At 42.0% G+C, this 17,900-nt stretch overlaps 2 protein-coding genes and 1 non-coding gene across 5 annotated transcripts in view; 1 reads left to right on the forward strand and 2 right to left on the reverse strand.

The window, feature by feature from the left end:
• MATN2 (matrilin 2) overlaps nt 1-2,615 on the forward strand; it is a 125,171-nt gene extending 122,556 nt beyond the window's left edge. For both annotated transcript variants that reach the window (XM_058564683.1, XM_058564684.1), the window contains exons 17-18: nt 232-330; nt 2,042-2,615. In XM_058564683.1, the coding sequence (XP_058420666.1) occupies nt 232-330; nt 2,042-2,097 (155 nt within the window). In that variant the 3' untranslated portion in view covers nt 2,098-2,615. The remainder of the gene's footprint in view (nt 1-231; nt 331-2,041) is intronic.
• Nucleotides 2,616-9,009: 6,394 nt separating this feature from the next.
• On the reverse strand, nt 9,010-12,278 carry RPL30 (ribosomal protein L30). Of its 2 annotated transcripts, XM_058564691.1 has the most exons (5): nt 12,224-12,278; nt 12,063-12,115; nt 11,657-11,802; nt 9,845-9,975; nt 9,010-9,116 (listed from the first exon to the last, which is right to left on the reverse strand). In XM_058564691.1, the coding sequence occupies exons 2-5, from the start codon at nt 12,081-12,083 to the stop codon at nt 9,067-9,069; spliced, it is 348 nt and encodes a 115-aa protein (XP_058420674.1). In that variant the 5' UTR covers nt 12,084-12,115; nt 12,224-12,278; the 3' UTR covers nt 9,010-9,066. The 2 variants fall into 2 exon arrangements, with proteins under 2 accessions (XP_058420674.1, XP_058420675.1); XM_058564692.1 differs by lacking the exon at nt 12,224-12,278 and having other exon boundaries at nt 12,063-12,140.
• Nucleotides 9,295-9,426, reverse strand: LOC131419752 (small nucleolar RNA SNORA72). Its single transcript, XR_009223329.1, has one exon. It is a non-coding gene; the product is annotated as a small nucleolar RNA SNORA72 (small nucleolar RNA).
• Nucleotides 12,279-17,900: the final 5,622 nt, after the last annotated feature.

Below are 17,900 nucleotides of genomic sequence, written 5' to 3' on the forward strand. Positions count from 1 at the left end.
ATAAACTAAAAGAAACTGAGTACATAGTCTTCCCCAGTGCACAATAAAGGCCACTTCCAGTGTTGGAAGCATATACAGCCCTTTCCTGGTATTTACTGGATCTGGCTGCATGGAAAAAGTTGAACATTTCTTTCATTATGGTTTCCTCCATATGCTGATTCAGTCCTATTATTATGCGTCTGGGAAGTCTGGTGAGTTATAGAGGTGAACACTTTCCATCTGCTTTCTCAGGAAGTCCTTTGGAAGAAAAACCTGATCAATGCAAATGTGAAAACCTTATAATGTTCCAGAACCTTGCAAATGAAGAAGTAAGAAAATTAACACAGCGCTATATCCTTTTCTATTATGCTTCTGTATGGATGCAAAGGATATTATCAGAACTTCATGAATACCATATGTGGGTATATATCAAATGAAGTCATTTCCATAAAGTCAAGAATAGTGAACTCCTGGAAAGGCTTTTTTCTTAAGCATCCTGATAGGTATTTGAGAGCCAAGGGCAAGCCAAGCTTAGTGGCAAGGGTCAAGCACTTAACTGCTGTCTGTGTTCTAGGGGGTTTAGCAACAAGGCCAGTCAGCCAGTCAGTATGCAAAGTAAAGAAAAAACAGTTATTTAACGCCCTCTCTGCTGAGAGGAAATGAAGGATATATACTACGTCTGGCATGCATGAAAGGTACAGTATGTATAGGCAAAGAGTGCTGTAGAATGAAGAGGTCTCAAACTCTATCTAAATTGCAAACCTTTCCTTTGGCCCCAAGCCACACTGCAGCCACATTTGATCAGTGTGGACTTTCTAGAGGACTGGAGTTGGGGTATTTTTGTTTGTTTGGCAGCAGAGATCTTTTATATCAGCACTCTAAGATGAAACATTCCGCTGAGGGAACCAATGATTCATTAAAACAATATTACAAATGCAAGGAATGCTTAGAGATAATGGAGAAATGAGGATTCAGTGCTTTTACACACTTAACACCCTTGCCAACTGCTCTGAATTTAAGATTACAGTAAGCTTACTAAAACTGGCTGACATCTCTGAACATGCACCAACTAGTCTAAAGGGAAAGGATTTAATTCTGAACTATTTCTGTGCCAGTGGGTTTATATAAGGAACAGCATATAGCCATTCCCTTTCTGAAAGCAGAAATATGCTCCCCTAAGTAAAATAATCTGACAGTGGTTAATATAGATAATGAATCTGGGCCTCTACTTCTGCCACCAAGGGGGCGAGTGGAGAGTATTAAGGAGTTTACAGGGAGGAAGACAAATGCTTATTCTAATGCCCCTCTCCTCTCCCCTTTCCCACTCCATCTCTGACGGTCTACTTATAAAAGAGACTAAGGAAGTTATATATAAAAGAGCATAGGTCAGAGGCTTCAAAGTGGGCTATATTCGGTGTCATGGGTGAAAACTCCCCATCTCTCTTCTTCTCTTCTGACCTCATATCTTACTTTCCAAGGCCTAATCATTTTGTTTTCTCTTCATCACATTCCCGACATTATCAATTCTGGCTCCCAGAGGTGTGCTATGGCAAACTAATATACAAGCAACAGGGGTGTGAGTAGAATTAAAAATTAAAAAAAGAATTCAAACTGAGCTATCTGTATTTAACCCAAAAAAGATTTATAGTCTTGATAGCATGTGTTAAATGAGTTACTATAAACTTACAAGTCAAGGTTTTAAAATACTTAACAAAAATGGAAAAAACAAAGCCTGTATATTTCAGGACAAATTTTTATGTAGATAAATCAAGTTGTATTTGAATGTAGATAAAAATAGGCAATTTAGGGCCGGCCCCGTGGCTTAGCGGTTAAGTGTGTGCGCTCCGCTGCTGGCGGCCTGGGTTTGGATCCCGGGCGCGCACAGACATACCGCTTCTCTGGCCATGCTGAGGCCACGTCCCACATACAGCAACTAGAAGGATGTGCAGCTATGACATACAACTATCTACTGGGGCTTTGGGGGGAAAAAATAAATAAATAAAATCTTAAAAAAAAAAACCAGGCAATTCATATTCCTCCTCTTCCTTAATTTGAGATTTACTAGAAGAAATGACACAGAGAATGGAAGCCCTGGAAAATCGTTTGAGATACAGATGAAGACTCAAAATGCTCTACATATTTGTAAATCATTGAATCAAGAATTATAATGAAAGCAGTTCAGAGCCCCAAAGCTCAGGCTATCGTTAATTGTGTAAGGTTGTAAAGTAAAATATAACTAGTACTGAGAAAGCTGGTTTGCTATATACAACAAAGGCAAAAAGTAGACACTAACTTGTATAAATTTATTGAGGAAAAAAAATCCTTCAGAATCTTAAAATGAGTTTGCCAAGTGAGAACAAATAAACTATGCAAGATAGTCTGTAACATACTGTGGACCTGTTTTGCTTTTGCCTTGTCCTGCCTTAGAGTTGCAATCTGATTTGACTACAAAATAAAGTTTGCAGCCTTACTTGTGTAGAACACTGGCCATAGGAAAAGCTGTTTTTTTTGTATTAGACTTTACCTTGATATATGTATATGGATTTATGCATAAAATCATAGAACATATGTACTTGTATAACAAGTTGGATTTTTTTTTTTTACACTATTAAAATTCACTACTTCAGAGAATGGTATTCTGTGTAAAATTCTTCATTTAACTTTAAATGCAAGGGATGTATACATGAGAAATGGCCAATATGCATATGAAAAACCTGTTGAATCTCACTGGTATTCAGGAAAATGCAGGTTAAAACAATCAGCTTGGGGTCGGCCCCATGGCTTAGCAGTTAAGTGCCCGTGCTCCGCTACTGGCGGCCCGGATTGGGAACCCCGGGCGTGCACCGACGCATCACTTCTCCGGCCATGCTGAGGCGGCGCCCCACATACAGCAACTAGAAGGATGTGCAACTATGACATACAACTATCTACTGGGGCTTTGGGGAGAAAAAGGGTGGGGGAGGAGGATTGGCAATAGATGTTAGCTCAGGGCCGGTCTTCCTCAGCAAAAAGAGGAGGATTGGCATGGATGTTAGCTCAGGGCTGATATTCCTCACAAAAATAAATAAAATAAACAGCTTCGCAAAAATGTTTATGTCTGACTATAGTGTTGGTAAGGATGTGGCAATATGGGGCTCTTGTACACTGCTCGTTAGAATGCAAATGGACAGTCTCTTTGGAGACTAATCCATCAATACCTAGTAAAACTGAAAATGTACACAACCCTGTACCCTTAGCAACTGGACTTACTTACAGGTGTCTAACTAGATGATTTTAGCACATACATTTAAGGAGACCACTACAAGAATGTTACTAGAGGGGCCAGCCCGTGCCGTAGCAGTTAAGTGCACATGCTCTGATGCTGGCGGCCCAGGTTTGGATCCTGGGCGCACACCAATGCACCGCTTGTCAGGCCATGCTGTGGCGGTGGCCCATATAAAGTGGAGGAAGGTAGGCACAGATGTCAGCTCAGGGCCAATCTTCCTCAGCAAAAAGAGGAGGACTGGCATGTTAGCTCAGGGCTGATCTTCCTCACCAAAAAAAAAAAAAAAAAGTTACTAGAATTTATAACAGCAACAAATCAGAAATAACCTAATCATCATCAGAAGGGGAAATGATAAATTGTAGTGTAGTCCACACTTCAGAAATACTATACATTTAAAAGGAATGCACTAAGTCTACATATATACATGATAAAACTCAAAAACAAAGATGAATGCAAAAAGCCAACAGTAAAGTATGTTTAGCATACCATTTCTGTAAATTAAAAAAAACAAACTAGTTGTTCCAAAATACCTAAATTATGTACATTTAAGTACAAGAAATGTTCTGATATACACAATAATTGTTTTCCTGGGAAAATAAGGAAGTGGGAATAGGAATGGGGTCAAAGGAGACTTCAAAGGTACCGGTTCAAGGCACTTGGAGAAGCAAGAAACACTATAGGGGGCAGCTTCATTAAGAAGTGAAGACACCCAAAATGACATCCTTCCCATGGAAGCTGCTGTATTTGAGGCCAATAATGCTTTACAAAAACAAAACACCTTGAATATGCTTATGTTTAAATGCTTCAAGATAAGTGTTCCCATCAGAATGTCCTAAAGGGCACTGTGGTAGAGTGGGAAGAACGTCTCCAAGGCCTCAATCATACCTGAAAATCATTTGATCTTTTTCCAAGTAAAAAAGTTGTGATTCAGGGGCCGGCCTGGTGGCATAGCTTTAAGTTCACGTGCTCCACTTGAGCAGCCCGGGGTTTGCAGGTTCGGATCCTGGGCGTGGACCAACATACTGCCTATCAAGCCATGCTGTGGCAGACAATCATCTCTTTCCTCTACTTCTCCACATATAAAGTGGAGGAAGACGGGCATGGATGTTAGCCCAGGGCCAATCTTCCTCAGCAAAAAGAATAGCAACAGATGTTAGCTTAGGGCTAATCTTCCTCACCAAAAAACAACAAAACCAAAAAGTTGTGATTCCAAGTATTAAACCTTCACTTTATATTTGAGTCATCCATTTGATCCTGAAAACACGCTTTCATCAGGAAGTACCGATTTGGGTTGGCATTACCTTTTGAGATGTAATCATAGTTCAGGCAGTGCTTCCAGTTAGCTCAATTCTACTTCACTTTCTGTTGAGTCCTGGCTCCCTCTAGTGGCTCAACAGACTGCCACCCCCCCCACCCCCTTTTTTTTTTTTAGCTATTAAACACATTTCATCATCGAGTTTTCAACTTTCTCCAACTGGGGGAGGAAAATGCCTTCATGGAAAACAAAGTGCTCTAACCAATCCATCAAATTTACAGATTAACCCAGGATATTCGACTTGAAGATTGTCTAAAATTTGAAATATTTCTCCATTTTGTTTTGTTACCTGTACGTCTCAAGTGTAAGGGTTTTAGATTCGTTTCATTTCTTGTGTGACCTTTACAAGCCCTGATTTTCTCACCTATAAAATGGGACTAATTGTACCATCCCATTGGCTTGTCAAGAGGATTAAATGAGTTAACATGTGCACTACTTAGTAAAGTATCTAAAATTTTAAATGCTTAACATTAGTCATTTTTTTATTATTCAGCAGCCAAGAGTCTCTAACACAAAAATGGTGCTTTAAGTGTACATTAAGCAGGGCCGGCCCCGTGGCTTAGCGGTTAAGTGCGTGCACTCCGCTGCTGGTGGCCCGGGTTCGGATCCCGGGCGCGCACCAACACACCGCTTCTCTGGCCATGCTGAGGCCGCGTCCCACATACAGCAACTAAAAGGATGTGCAGCTATGACATACAACTATGTACTGGGGCTTTGGGGGAAAAATAAATAAATAAAATCTTTAAGTGTACATTAAGCAAATGAATGGATTCTTTGCTTACCTTACATGAGGGAAGTACTCTGGCATATTCCCACTCCTAAATTATCTTTTGAAACAAACAGGTAGGAGGTAGTAAATTAAATAATGGTAAATGTACAAGATGTTCAAAACCTATCAACAAGATGAAGATAAAATTCTGGCCTAGACGGTGGCGCAAGCAGTTAAGTGCGCGTGCTCTGCTGCGGCAGCCCAGCGTTTGCCGGTTCAGATCCCGGGCGTGCACCGACGCACTGCTTGGCAAGCCATGCTGTGGCGGCGTCCCATATAAAGTGGAGGAAGATGGGCACGGATGTTAGCCCAGGGCCAGTCTTCCTCAGCAAAAAAAAAAAAAAAAAAAAAAAGAGGAGGATTGGCAGATGTTAGCACAGGGCTGATCTCACCAAAAAAAAAAAAAAAAAAAATTCTGGCCTAGAAAGCCACAAGCAATCAATGAGAATTAAGTAAATATTTAAGCCCTAAAAGTCATTTACTCTGGTTTTTCAACTTATGTGCCAGTCACATAATAAGTGATATCAAGTTGAAAACGTTAAAAGCCTCTGCCCTCTGGGACCTTAGTTTAGTGAGAGATGGATGTGATTAATGCCATAAAAAAGGTTCTATGGTTAACTCAGAGGCACAATCTAGACTGATAAGAGGATGTTGGGGCAGGCCTGCAAAAGGACAGAAGGGGGAGGGAAACCAGATGCCACTGCAGGCAGAGGCAGCAGGTCTGAAGGGCAGCTGGAAATAAGAGTTGCAAGACAGCAGATCAAAGAGAACTGTTTTCCATGAACCAGATGACCATCTTCCAGAAGGCCCAACTAACTGCATTCACAACCAGCCTGAAGTCTGATTTCTTCTCTGCGTACCTTTTGCTCCTGCCACCTACCACACCAGATGCAATTAACACTCAACAGAATCTAACCTCTTCTTTGGGACTTTCCTATCTCTCAGGATAGGCATGGACGAAGTCCAACTGGCTGGAATCTCCTGCAATCCCCTACATACCAGAGCTTCCCAGCCAAACAAATTACTTTCATTAAAATTAGAAAAGAACCACCTTAGACCTTGCCAGATCTTGGCCAGTGGCATTTTCTCCAATCCTGGCAGCACTTTTTTTGTGTGTGTGAGAGGAAGACGGGCCCTGAACTAACATCCATGCCAGTCCTCCTCTTTTTGCTGAGGAAGACTGGCCCTGGGCTAACATCCGTGCCCATCTTCCTCCACTTTATGTGGGACGCCACCACAGCATGGCCTGACAAGCGGTGCGTTGGTGCACGCCCAGGATCCCAGTCAGGGCCGCCAGCGGCAGAGCGTGCGCACTTTAACCACTACGTCCCACGGGGCCGCCCCCCCCCGCCCCGCCCCGCAGCACTTTAAAGGCACTTCATCACAGCTGCCTGAGGCCAGAATGAGTGAGTTATGTTTCCTATGGACTAGCTTTCAACTCATTTTCTCTGAACTTTCAATTCCTTTCTCGCTGAAACAATGGTGAGTGCACAAAAAACATATAAAGAAAAGGTAAAAGCCACAAGATTTTACAGCATATAATCACTACCTAGGAGAAGGCCCTAGCAATAAATTATTTTCTAAAAACCATCATTCCAAAATGCCTGCAGCCAAAGTCATGCAAGAGAACCATTGCAAAGAAATGGTACACTGGAACTCACAATACTGTATTCTTCAGGTCACCACCCTTTAAGAAATTAAATTGGAACTAGTCCCTGGAGGGAAAAATCAGCCAAATAGCTGAAAGGTCAATCTGAAAAGAGAAATTGAGGGGCCAGCCCCTGTGGCGTAGCGGTTAAGTGCACGTGCTCCACTGCTGGCAGCCCGGGTTCGGATCCTGGGAGCACACCAATGCACCGCTTGTTAGGCCAAGCTGTGGCGGCGTCCCATATAAAGTGGAGGAAGATGGGCATGGATGTTAGCCCAGAGCCAGTCTTCCTCAGCAAAAAGAGGAGGATTGGCATGGATGTTAGCTCAGGGCTGATCTTCCTCACAAAAAAAAAAGAGAGAGAAACTGACTGAGCTAAGTGGAAAAGAGGCACACAAACTTCCTTGACCAAGACTGAAAACACTGTCAACAATGGACACACACTAACAACATTAGAGACCAGTAGTAGTCTGACCAAGCAGTTCTTTTCAAGCACAAAGATTTCAACCTTTTTAAAGCACCTTCAGCACACCAATTTCTGGATATGCAAACATTAACACCTTACAACATTTACAAATTTTCATATAACCCTATGGGTCTTAACCAGAAGATGCTACTTTGAAAATGTAGCCCTCCACAACAGAACTGTCCCATCAAAAAATGACAGTAGTGCTCCCAAATTGAGAAATACTGAGTAACTGAACAACCAGTAAGAAAGCTCCCGCTATTATTGCTACTATCCAAATTACATCCACAACCTCAGATTAACTGCAGACACAAACTAAAATCATACAATGTTAGCTTGAAAGAAACCAATTCCTCACCCGTGAAACTGGGAATTTGCCCCACCCACGGTTGTTATTTATATTATTAAATAAGTAGAATCTTCTGACTCCAAGTTCAGTAAACACTTGACTTTCTGGATAATGTATTGATGGCATCCTCATCTCCTGTGTCTCACTCATCTACCACCAAAAACTGCCTATGCAAGCTGATTCTAAAGTCCAAAAGAGGGCCGGCCCCGTGGCTTAGTGGTTAAGTGCGCACGCTCTGCTGCTGGCGGCCCGGGTTCAGATCCCGGGCATGCACTGATGCACCGCTTCTCCAGCCATGCTGAGGCCGCGTCCCACATACAGCAACTAGAAGGATGTGCAGCTATGACATACAACTATCTACTGGGGCTTTGGGGGAAAAATAAATAAAATTATAAAAAAAAAGAAAAGAAAAGCATAAAGTCCAAGAGACTTTGTCATTTCTGATACTTCTGCAGCCTTAGAGCCCTACAGACTGTGTAGGGTATACCCTACCAGTACCATTCTACTCTGTAAATCAAGATGTATTTAAATCAGTATTTTTCCCCAAATTGATTCCTCTGAATGTTCCAAAGGATATTAACAGATGTGGGAAAAGGGTTCCATAGGACATACTTAGGAGATGTGGTATGCAGGTTCCTAAAAATATAAACACTGAACATAGCTCACAGTGTATCTTTTAGGACTAAAATTATAAACACACTTCGGACAACTGTAGACTTAACACTTATTGAAATATGGGATTATTCAGAAGTTATTCAAGTACACTTCTTCTACCCCAACCACTGCACACCCTTAGGAAAGATCCTACTACCTTAAAGCTCAACAGAACTTTTCTCAGCCTGTGCCAAAATTTTGGGTGGGGAGAACGTATTTCATTTAATCCTCTTTGCTACTCAGATTTGGCAGATTTAGGCTAGACTATAAATTTCAATTCTGGTTAAATTCTGGGTATTGAACCTTGCTGCCTCTCAAATATACTCAAATATAAAATACCAACAATGTCCTGAGACTGAAATTATGAAAATTAAGTATCTTAAAAATCTAGTACAAGAAAGGAACTCGGTGCAGTCCCTGTACAAAAACAGGAAAACGGAAACTGGGATGTATAGCTCTTAACGCAAAAGTCATGCCACCACATTTAGCTGCCTCATCCTCTCCAATCCTATTTTCAGAAAGTGTACTGAAACAAAAAGACATAAAGAAAATAACTGAAATGAATACAGTGTTTTTAAAACAAGCTCTGGCCAGTTTTATTAAAGAAAAATTTTGCATGATTTACTTTTCACCAGTCTGTTCTGGCATGCTTCTAATGATATCAGAATCACCTAGAAAATAAAACACAATAATTTTACAATTCATTTAACAGCAACTGGTAATCATCAAATTAGCAGTGGTTATCTTCAAAAATTATTACACTAGCTGTGCTGTCATTTCTCAAGGTTGATCAAAGATACCTAGAATTAGATATTTCTCACCTAAGATGCATCATATAAATCAGACTTGGCTTATCACCAGCATTTATAAAACCAGACCTAGGGAAAGAACTAGGTCTGGGGACACATGCACGGTCTTCATATAGCGAATGTTTAGCCTGCCCTGATTATTACAAAATCAGAACAGCGAGAATATTCGCAGTATTTTATGAATTAAAAATTCCTAAGTTTAAAACATAACATGACGTGTATTTGTAGGCACTTCTTTTTCTCAATCTAATTTTACCTCTGTTCTCAGGCAGCCAGTTAAGGATTACTTTCTGCTATTTCACCTGATTATTCTCCCCTTTTATAAATTCACCTTTTACCAAGGTCTTAAGTCATTACTTCTTAGATACTTCATCAAATGAAACTCGTGATCTCAAACTCAAAACCATTTATGAAAAGCCCATTATAATGTACTGACATTCATTATCAATTCTCTGTGAAATAAGACTACAGGAAACCCTTGCATACCCAAATTCTCACTATCTGAACTCAGGAACCAAAGACATTTGTATAGCAAAGAAAACTTGTATTATACTATAAATGAAAAAAAATTTACGATTTAAAAAGCATACCTGGATCAATAATAGCCAGTGTGCATACTCTGTAGTATTTTCCACATGCTGTGCCCAATTCAATATTATTGCCACTGTAGTGATGGACACCAGTTTTGGCCAACATGGCGTAGTACTCTATTTCAGATTTTCTTTGGGAACCAAAAAAGACAAATAAATAAATGCCATACCAAGTGACTGACAGACTAAATACTACTTCTCGTTAATTTTAACGTTGATGAGGCCTTCAAACAGTAACTAAGTCAGTTATCACTCTTAAAAACATTATCATATATATTAGCTAATACAAACTATCTTTCCTTGGATCCCTTACAAGTGATGGGACAACCAGCAAATATCTACTGAATACCTATGTTTAAGACAGTTATCTATTGGGCCGGCCCCGTGGCTTAGCGGTTAAGTGCGCGCGCTCCGCTGCTGGCAGCCCGGGTTGGATCCTGGGCGCGCACCGCCGCACCGCTTCTCCGGCCATGCTGAGGCCACGTCCCACATACAGCAACTAGAAGGATGTGCAGCTATGACCTACAACTATCTGCTGGGGCTTTGGGGGAAAAATAAATAAATAAAATTATTAAAAAAAAAAAAAGACAGTTATCTACGCTCATGGAAAAGAGGGTAGGGTGCAAACTGAAAGCATTATTTACTTAGTATTTACTACATGCCAAACACTTTACATTATAACTCCCACGACAACCTCTGAGGTTAAGTATTAAAAAAGTACTCCATTTTTTTTAATTAATGAAAAAATTGAGGCGCAGAATAAGCAGAAGATCCAGAATCCGAACCCATGTCATCTTTTTAAAAGATAAGCCATTTCTATCACCCTCTGGTGCTCTGAATTCTAGACAGGGAGTGATATTACTTACCCAGAGTTAACATTTCTGTATCAACTGAGTAGGCAGACATGAAGGGTTTTACAAATTTGAAGGGAGTCCTAACAGAACCTTGCCACTACTCAGTGTGGATCCACAGACCAGCAGTGGTGTCACAAGATGTTTGTTAGAAATGCATAATCTCAGGTCCCATCCCAGACCCATTAAATCGGACCCAGCATGTGACTGTGTGCACATTCACATCTGAGAAGCACTGCTATAGAAGAAAGGTTTGGAATAAGAGCAAACCACGGGATGGGATGGAGAAGAGAGCACCGAGGCTTTGCCAGTTAAGTAACAGACACCCTATATAAAACGCTGTGAGCAGGTTATGCATTACCACAGAAAATCAAGGCGGGTAGGGGACTGATCATACGCTTATGTTCTTCAAGTTCCAAGTTTCTTTAACTTATTTACAATACTCACTAAGTTCCACCACTTCAAGCCAGTGAGTCAAACAAAACCCGTGGCCCGGAGAATTAACACAGTGGGATGAACTAGGTGCTTCTATGACAGCCCGTAGCTCCACTGGCCAGCCCGAACTCTTATTTAGCTTTTCTACACTGAAACAAGTTCATACGACGAAGCACTTTTAAAGCAACTCAAAGCTCAAAGAATGACCAAAAGGGTAGGGCACAAAATACACACAACAATTACGTGTCTGTGCTTCCCTCGAACTTGGACGGTCTGTGGCTTTTACCTTCTGCCATACATTTCTCCCTAAGATAAGCTTCACAAGGAGAAAACATGACGAGGGAGAAAAAAATCAAGAGCCAACCACCACAACAGCAACCCTAAGTCATTCTTCAAGTTTCCTCTGTAAAACAAATTTTACATAAACCCGAGTTCATGCTACCCAGATTGCAAGTCCACGCTCCTGGCTACTCGCTCACGACGAAGCTGCAGTAGGCGATACACACACTCGGGTTCCTTCGATTACCTCAAGGCTGGGCAGTTGTTGGCGAGGATGACCAGTTTGGCTTTGCCTTGTCTGATCATTTTCAGGGTCTGCTTGTACCCCAGCACGTACTTTCCACTTTTCATAACGAGTTGGAGCCTAGAGTTGATCGACTCCAACGATTTTTTCTACAAAGCAAACATTTAACACGGATTTGAAGGGCTTGTTTGTAACCTCAAAACTAGGTCCAGCTTTCCGGACGCCGAGCCCCTTAATAAAACCTCCGAAGTCGAGGGTCCCAAGTCATTAAGAGGGCCTCTCGGGGTCCTCTTGGGACCCTCCAATTGTCAGTGGGCATGCTGCCTGCCCAGTGTGCTCAGATCCGCCCGCCCGGGCCGAGACTCATCCCTCCACGTGAACCGGCTTCCGGCCTGCCCGCTTCACTCACCGTCTTCTTTGCGGCCACCATCTTCCTGCCTTAGGTGCGGGAAGACCCCCAACCTAGAACATACAGAGGACAGGACAGGAGATTTAGGACCCGGAGCTCTAAACAACGACCCGCTGGGCTCCCCGCGCTGCCTAAACCTCGGCCTGGAGGAGCCCACTCACCAACAGCAGCCGCCAAAATGGCCGGGGAGCGAGAAAGGAAGAAGTTCCCACAATGCAAAGCTCTTCACGGCGGAGCCGAGACTCTGGGACCGGAAGCGGAAGCAAATCGAAAGCGGAAGGGGCGGGGCAAGAAGAGGCGGGCCGCCGCCGGTTGCTATAGGTACCGGTAGTTAGCACGGCGGTGTGGCAGTCCGCGCTGTTGTTACTATGCTGCGGGGAGCTGCGGTCTGAGGAACGGAGGGACGTCGAGCTGGGCGGGAGTTGGAGAAGCCGGCTGATGGTGAGGCGGCAGGGGCGGTGAGAAGAGGCGGCGGCGGGTGGACCACGGTCTTGGTGCTGTTGAGCTGATTTCTGCGCGAAGCCGCGGCTCTTGGCGAGATCCCGGAAGGACTCCGGTGCGCCGCCGCTCCGCGTCTGCGTTCCGCCGTCAGTGCCGCCGGGCTGAAGCGGCTGCGTGCACCCCCCTGCCCTCGCCCGAGTTGGCGGTCGCTCGGAGAACCGTGGCGCCCCGCGCTCGCTCCCCCAAACTCACCTCTTCTGTGGCTTTGTTAGTATGAACTTGTAAGCGGAGTTTGCACAGAGAGAGCGATAAACAGGTCTAATTAAAAAAATCTTTTTGTTGTGAACGTTGGACTTTGATATAAATGTCCGGCGCCGGGTCATTCAAAATACTAGGCACAGAAAGTACCCCCGCCCCACCACAAAAATGAAAAGTAAAATCAGACCAGTAGGTGAGGTATTTCGCGTTCATCATGCCCTGGAGATCAGGAGGAGGAACCAAAAAAAAAAGTCTGTGCCAGGAACTAGGCTAGACCATTCATCTATATTTTATTTGATAGTCACAAGAACTTTTATGAGATAAGTGACGTTTTTATTCTCAGATTTCCATATGTAGTGTGCTGTCGGAGCTAAGGCCAGTACCCAGGTCTGTACCGTAGGTCACCTCACAATTAAAGTTTATTCAAATATGTGCCCCACTTTGAGGGAAATTTACCAAACAAGTAAGGTTAGATTATCATACTACTTGAACGTTTAGGCATAAATTACTTAACACTGTGCAAATCCAGATAATATTGGCTTTCCTCGATTAATCTAGTTCTAAAACATATTAAGTTCTGTTTTTTTTTTTTTTTTACTAATTTTAGAACAGATAGCTAGTCCTCTGATTTAAAGTTGAAGAAGCTGAGACCTAGAGAAGTTGTGGCACTGCTGCTATGTGATAGTGAAGGCGAAAACACCAGCTCCCCCCTTTTTTTTTTTGTGAGGAGGATTGGCCCTGAGCTAACATCAGCCAATCCTCTTTTTTTGCTGAGGAAGACTGGCCCTGGACTAACGTCCATGCCCATCTTCCTCTACTTTATATGGGACGCCACCACAACATGGCTCGACAAGCAGTGTGTCGGTGCACGCCCGGGATCCTAACCTGCGAACCCCGGGCCACTGCAGCGGAACTCGTGCACTTAACCCCTTGCGCCACCGGGCCAGCCCCACCAGCTCCTCTTTTAATGCTGTGCTCTTTATTTTTCTTTTCTGATCCATGTCAGTGTTTCATTTGTGCTTGTCATCCTATTATAAAAAATTGAATCATCTTAAGAGCACTTTCCGTTACAATTCATTGTAGATACAATTCGGAAATGTTTAGAGTCCACCTTCATATTAGACGTTCAGGTATAAATTTTTTTTCTGTTATCAAACATTCTTTCTTGTTAGGCACTTGATATGTAAAGAACCGTAATATGCCCTACCTTCAAGGAGCTAACAGTCATGCTGAGGAGATAAGACCTGTAAAAAGACACTTAGCATAGGTGTAATTGCCATATATAGGTATGAAATCATGGTCACAGACATGGCATGAATGGTACCATGTGCGAGGTCCTCTGTTAGGCCCTGGTCATATAAGATGCCCTCAGAAACCTTGCGGTCTATGTCTGGAGGAAGACATAAACAAATATCATAATGTGTTTATTCAATTAACAAGTATGTTTGACAAACTCAACATCACTAGGCACTAAAAATATACAAAGACATGGTATCTGTTCTTAACAAGCCTACTATCTAGCTGGGCCTTACAGGAGAGTGATATTAAGAATAATTAACTTTTTGGGCCGGCCCTGTGGCATAGCGGTTAAGTGCGTGCACTCCGCTGCTGGCGGCCCGGGGTTCAGCCCCGTGGCGCACACCGTCGCACCGCTTCTCCCACCATGCTGAGGCCGCGTCCCACATACAGCGACTAGAAGGATGTGCAGCTATGACATACAACTATCTACTGGGGCTTTGGGGGGAAAATAAATAAAAATTATAAAAAAAAAAAGAATTAACTTTTGTATAGACTTCAGTGTACTTTTCACAAATCTTAACTAATGGTTACAATAACCTCTTAGGCATTATTACCATCCTTATTTTACAGAGGACAAAACTAGAGAGAAAAGTGATTAAATAATTTAGTGAAGGTTAAGACAGATCAGGGCTGAGATTTGAAGTCAGGTCCTCTTCAGAAATAACTGAAATTAAGGGGGGATGCATTCTAGTCTGAGACTAGCACAAGCAGAGCTAAAAGAGCACGATCAGAGAGTGGATAGTACAGTTTGGCTGGAATACAGCATTCAAGAGGGGGAATGGTGAGAAAAAATACAAAAAAAGTGGAACATGTAAGATTTAAATGTTAAATTATGTAAGTTTGCTTGAGTAGACATTTAAGAAATCATTTTATGTTTAAATGTTACTTCATAGTCATCTTTTTCCAGAAATTTATTTAAATCCCTGCAGACTCTGTGTCCGTTATTGAAGAGCCCTTAGGAGAAGCTCCCTCAGTTTTTAGCATTTTTAGAAGCAGCATGCTGATCAATCATTCCATTGCTAATGGGAATTGGAAGTAATGAAGGCACTAAAATTAAATTGTCACCAAAAAGACTAAAGTTAGATATAAAACAGGTTGGGGAAATACGTTCTTTAAGGACTCTTTAAGGACAGATTGACAGTATGTCAAACGTGAAATGAACTTACCCACATAAGCATTTTGTATAAGGACATACAAGATCACAGTGGTTTCCTCTGGAGAATGGGATTGGATGTTGGAAGGAGGTGGGGAAACACTTTTTTATCTTATTCCCTTAGTGCTATTTGAATCTTTTGGCCCAGCAATGCAACTTTTAGGAGTCTATCCTACGGTAACAGTCATGGTTGCTCAAAGACATGTGAAGAAGTATATTTATTTCTGCATTTTTTCTTCTTTTTTTGCTGAGGAAGATTCACCCTGAGCTAACATCCACTGCCAATCTTCCTCTTTTTTGTATGTGAGTTGCCACCAAGCATGGCCACTGACAGACAAGATTGGTGTAGGTCTACACTTGGGAACTGAACCTGGACTGCCAAAGCAGAGTGCGCTGAACTTAACCACTAGGCTGCCAGGGCTGGCCCTCAGCATTATTTTTAATAGCAAAAAAAAAAAAAAATAAGAAGAAATAACATCAAATGCTTATCATTCTTAACCAATATATACTTTTGTGTATGCAGGGAAAATTCAAGTCTGGAAAGCTAATCATCAAAACTTACCTCTGGATGAGAGATGAGAAGAGTAGGTGGTGAGGAGAGGACATTTACTCTCTACTTTATATATTTCAATACTGCTTGAATTATTTTACAGCATGCATTAATTGTTACATTAAAAGTTCCTTTTTAATAATAAAGTGTTTATTTTAAATAGATCTTGTGAAACATCAATTGTATGTCAAAGTATGCCTCTCAGATCGCCTGATTCAGAATCACCTTGAATTCTGACTCCTGTGCCCCACCCAGGTCTGTGGGAGAAATCTCTGGATGTGGGGCCTGGGAATCTGAGTTTAATAAGCAGCGTTGATGATTCTTATAAATAGTAAAATTTGAGAAGTAGAGAACTAAAGAATGAGATAGCCAAGTTGGTTTTGAGGCATGCCTGCTTAGAAATATAAACTAAATAATGATGCTTTTGGGCCGGCCCCGTGGCTTAGCGGTTAAGTGCGCGCGCTCCGCTGCTGGCGGCCCGGGTGCGGATCCCAGGCGTGCACTGATGCACCGCTTCTCCGGCCATGCTGAGGCCGTGTCCCACATACGGCAACTAGAAGGAGGTGCAGCTATGACATACAACAATCTACTGGGGCTTTGGGGGGAAAATAAGTAAATAAAATCTTTAAAAAAAATAATGATGCTTTTATATTGACTCTATACTTTCAAAGCCTTTTAATATTCACTTTCTCCAAAGTAATCAGGATAGATATTATCCCCATTTTAGAGAATGAATGATTAAAGCACTTGAGATGACTTCCCTGAGGTGTTTTTCATTATATGATACCAAGTTTCCTGTCCTTACTATATGTCTTCATCATACTTCAAAGAAAGGCCTTAGTTGCTTTCTCCCAGGGATCTTACTGTGGTTTTGTACATCTGACACCAGAGAAGCCCAAAGCACTCATTTGTGTATGAATCATGACCAAAATGTGTGGGAATTCTTCCTAGGAAATCTTAACTGAATCTGCTGTCTCTTTGGAGATAGACTTAGGTTCTTCATTTTTCTATTTGATACCTGCATGACTTTGGGCAAATTATCTAACCTCCCTAAGCCTCAGTTTCCTCATCAATAAAACTAGAATGATAATGTCTACCTCAGAGTATTGTTGTGAGGATCACAGTAGACATAATAGTGTTAAAGCACCTAGCACAGGGCCCTGTACAGAGTAAGTGTGCACTGGATGTTAGTTTCCTTCCTCAATCCCACTCTTACCTCCCCAACCTCCGCACTGCAGTCACCCATCCACACCTAAAGTCATTGACAACATCACAAAACCTATAAACACTTGCCATGCAAAAATAACAGTCAAATCCTTTGGCTCATGAAGATTTTGTAAATATTTCCACACTTGTATTTATTAGAGGAGGAGTTGGCAAACTTTCTGTAGAGGGTCAAGTAGTAAATATTTTAGCCTTTGGGCCATATGGTCTCTATGGTAACTACCCAACTCTGCTGTTGTAGCAGGAAGGCAGCCAAAAACAATATGTAGATGAATGGGCATGGCTGTGTGCTGATAAAACTTTATTTACAAAATAAGGCAGCTGGCTGCATTTGGCCTGCAGGCCATGGTTTGCTGACCCCTGTGTTAGAAGACTACTATTACTATTATTAAAAATAGCTACTTTAAGTCATATAGAGAATGTCCTTAGTCTAAAGAGATATATGTTGAAGTGTTTACAGATGAAGTGTCATGATATCTGCAACTTATTTTCAAATTGCTAAAATAAATGTAGATAACTAACACACAGGTAGGTAGAGCAAATGCAGCAAAGGGTTAACAATTGTTAATTTTATTTTTTTTACTTTTATTTTTTTTAATAGATTGTTGTGAATTCTTTGGTTTTTTTTTTTTTTCTTTTTAAAGATTTTATTTATTTTTATTTTTCCCCCCAAAGCCCCAGTAGATAGTTGTATGTCATAGCTGCACATCCTCCTAGTTGCTGTATGTGGAACACGGCCTCAGCATGGCTGGAGAAGTGGTGTGTCGGTGCGCGCCCGGGATCCGAACCTGGGCTGCCAGCAGCAGAGCGCACGCACTTAACCGCTAAGCCACGGGGCCGGCCCCAATTGTTAATTTTACATGGAGGGTATATAGGTGTTTATTGTACTATTCGACTTTTTGTAAGTTGGGAA

Source organism: Diceros bicornis, chromosome 21, assembly GCF_020826845.1.
Source record: "Diceros bicornis minor isolate mBicDic1 chromosome 21, mDicBic1.mat.cur, whole genome shotgun sequence".
NCBI classification, from domain to species: Eukaryota; Metazoa; Chordata; class Mammalia; order Perissodactyla; family Rhinocerotidae; genus Diceros; species Diceros bicornis.

What these genes read in the sequence shown, in the direction of transcription:
- RPL30 (XM_058564691.1), bottom strand. Translation starts at nt 12,083, where the DNA reads ATGGTGGCCGCAAAGAAGACG. An exon ending in TGGTGGCCGCAAAGAAGACG is followed by an intron (nt 11,803 to 12,062) that starts GTGAGTGAAGCG and finishes TTTGCTTTGTAG; the next exon opens with AAAAAATCGTTGGAGTCGAT. An exon ending in AACAACTGCCCAGCCTTGAG is followed by an intron (nt 9,976 to 11,656) that starts GTAATCGAAGGA and finishes TGGTTCCCAAAG; the next exon opens with AAAATCTGAAATAGAGTACT.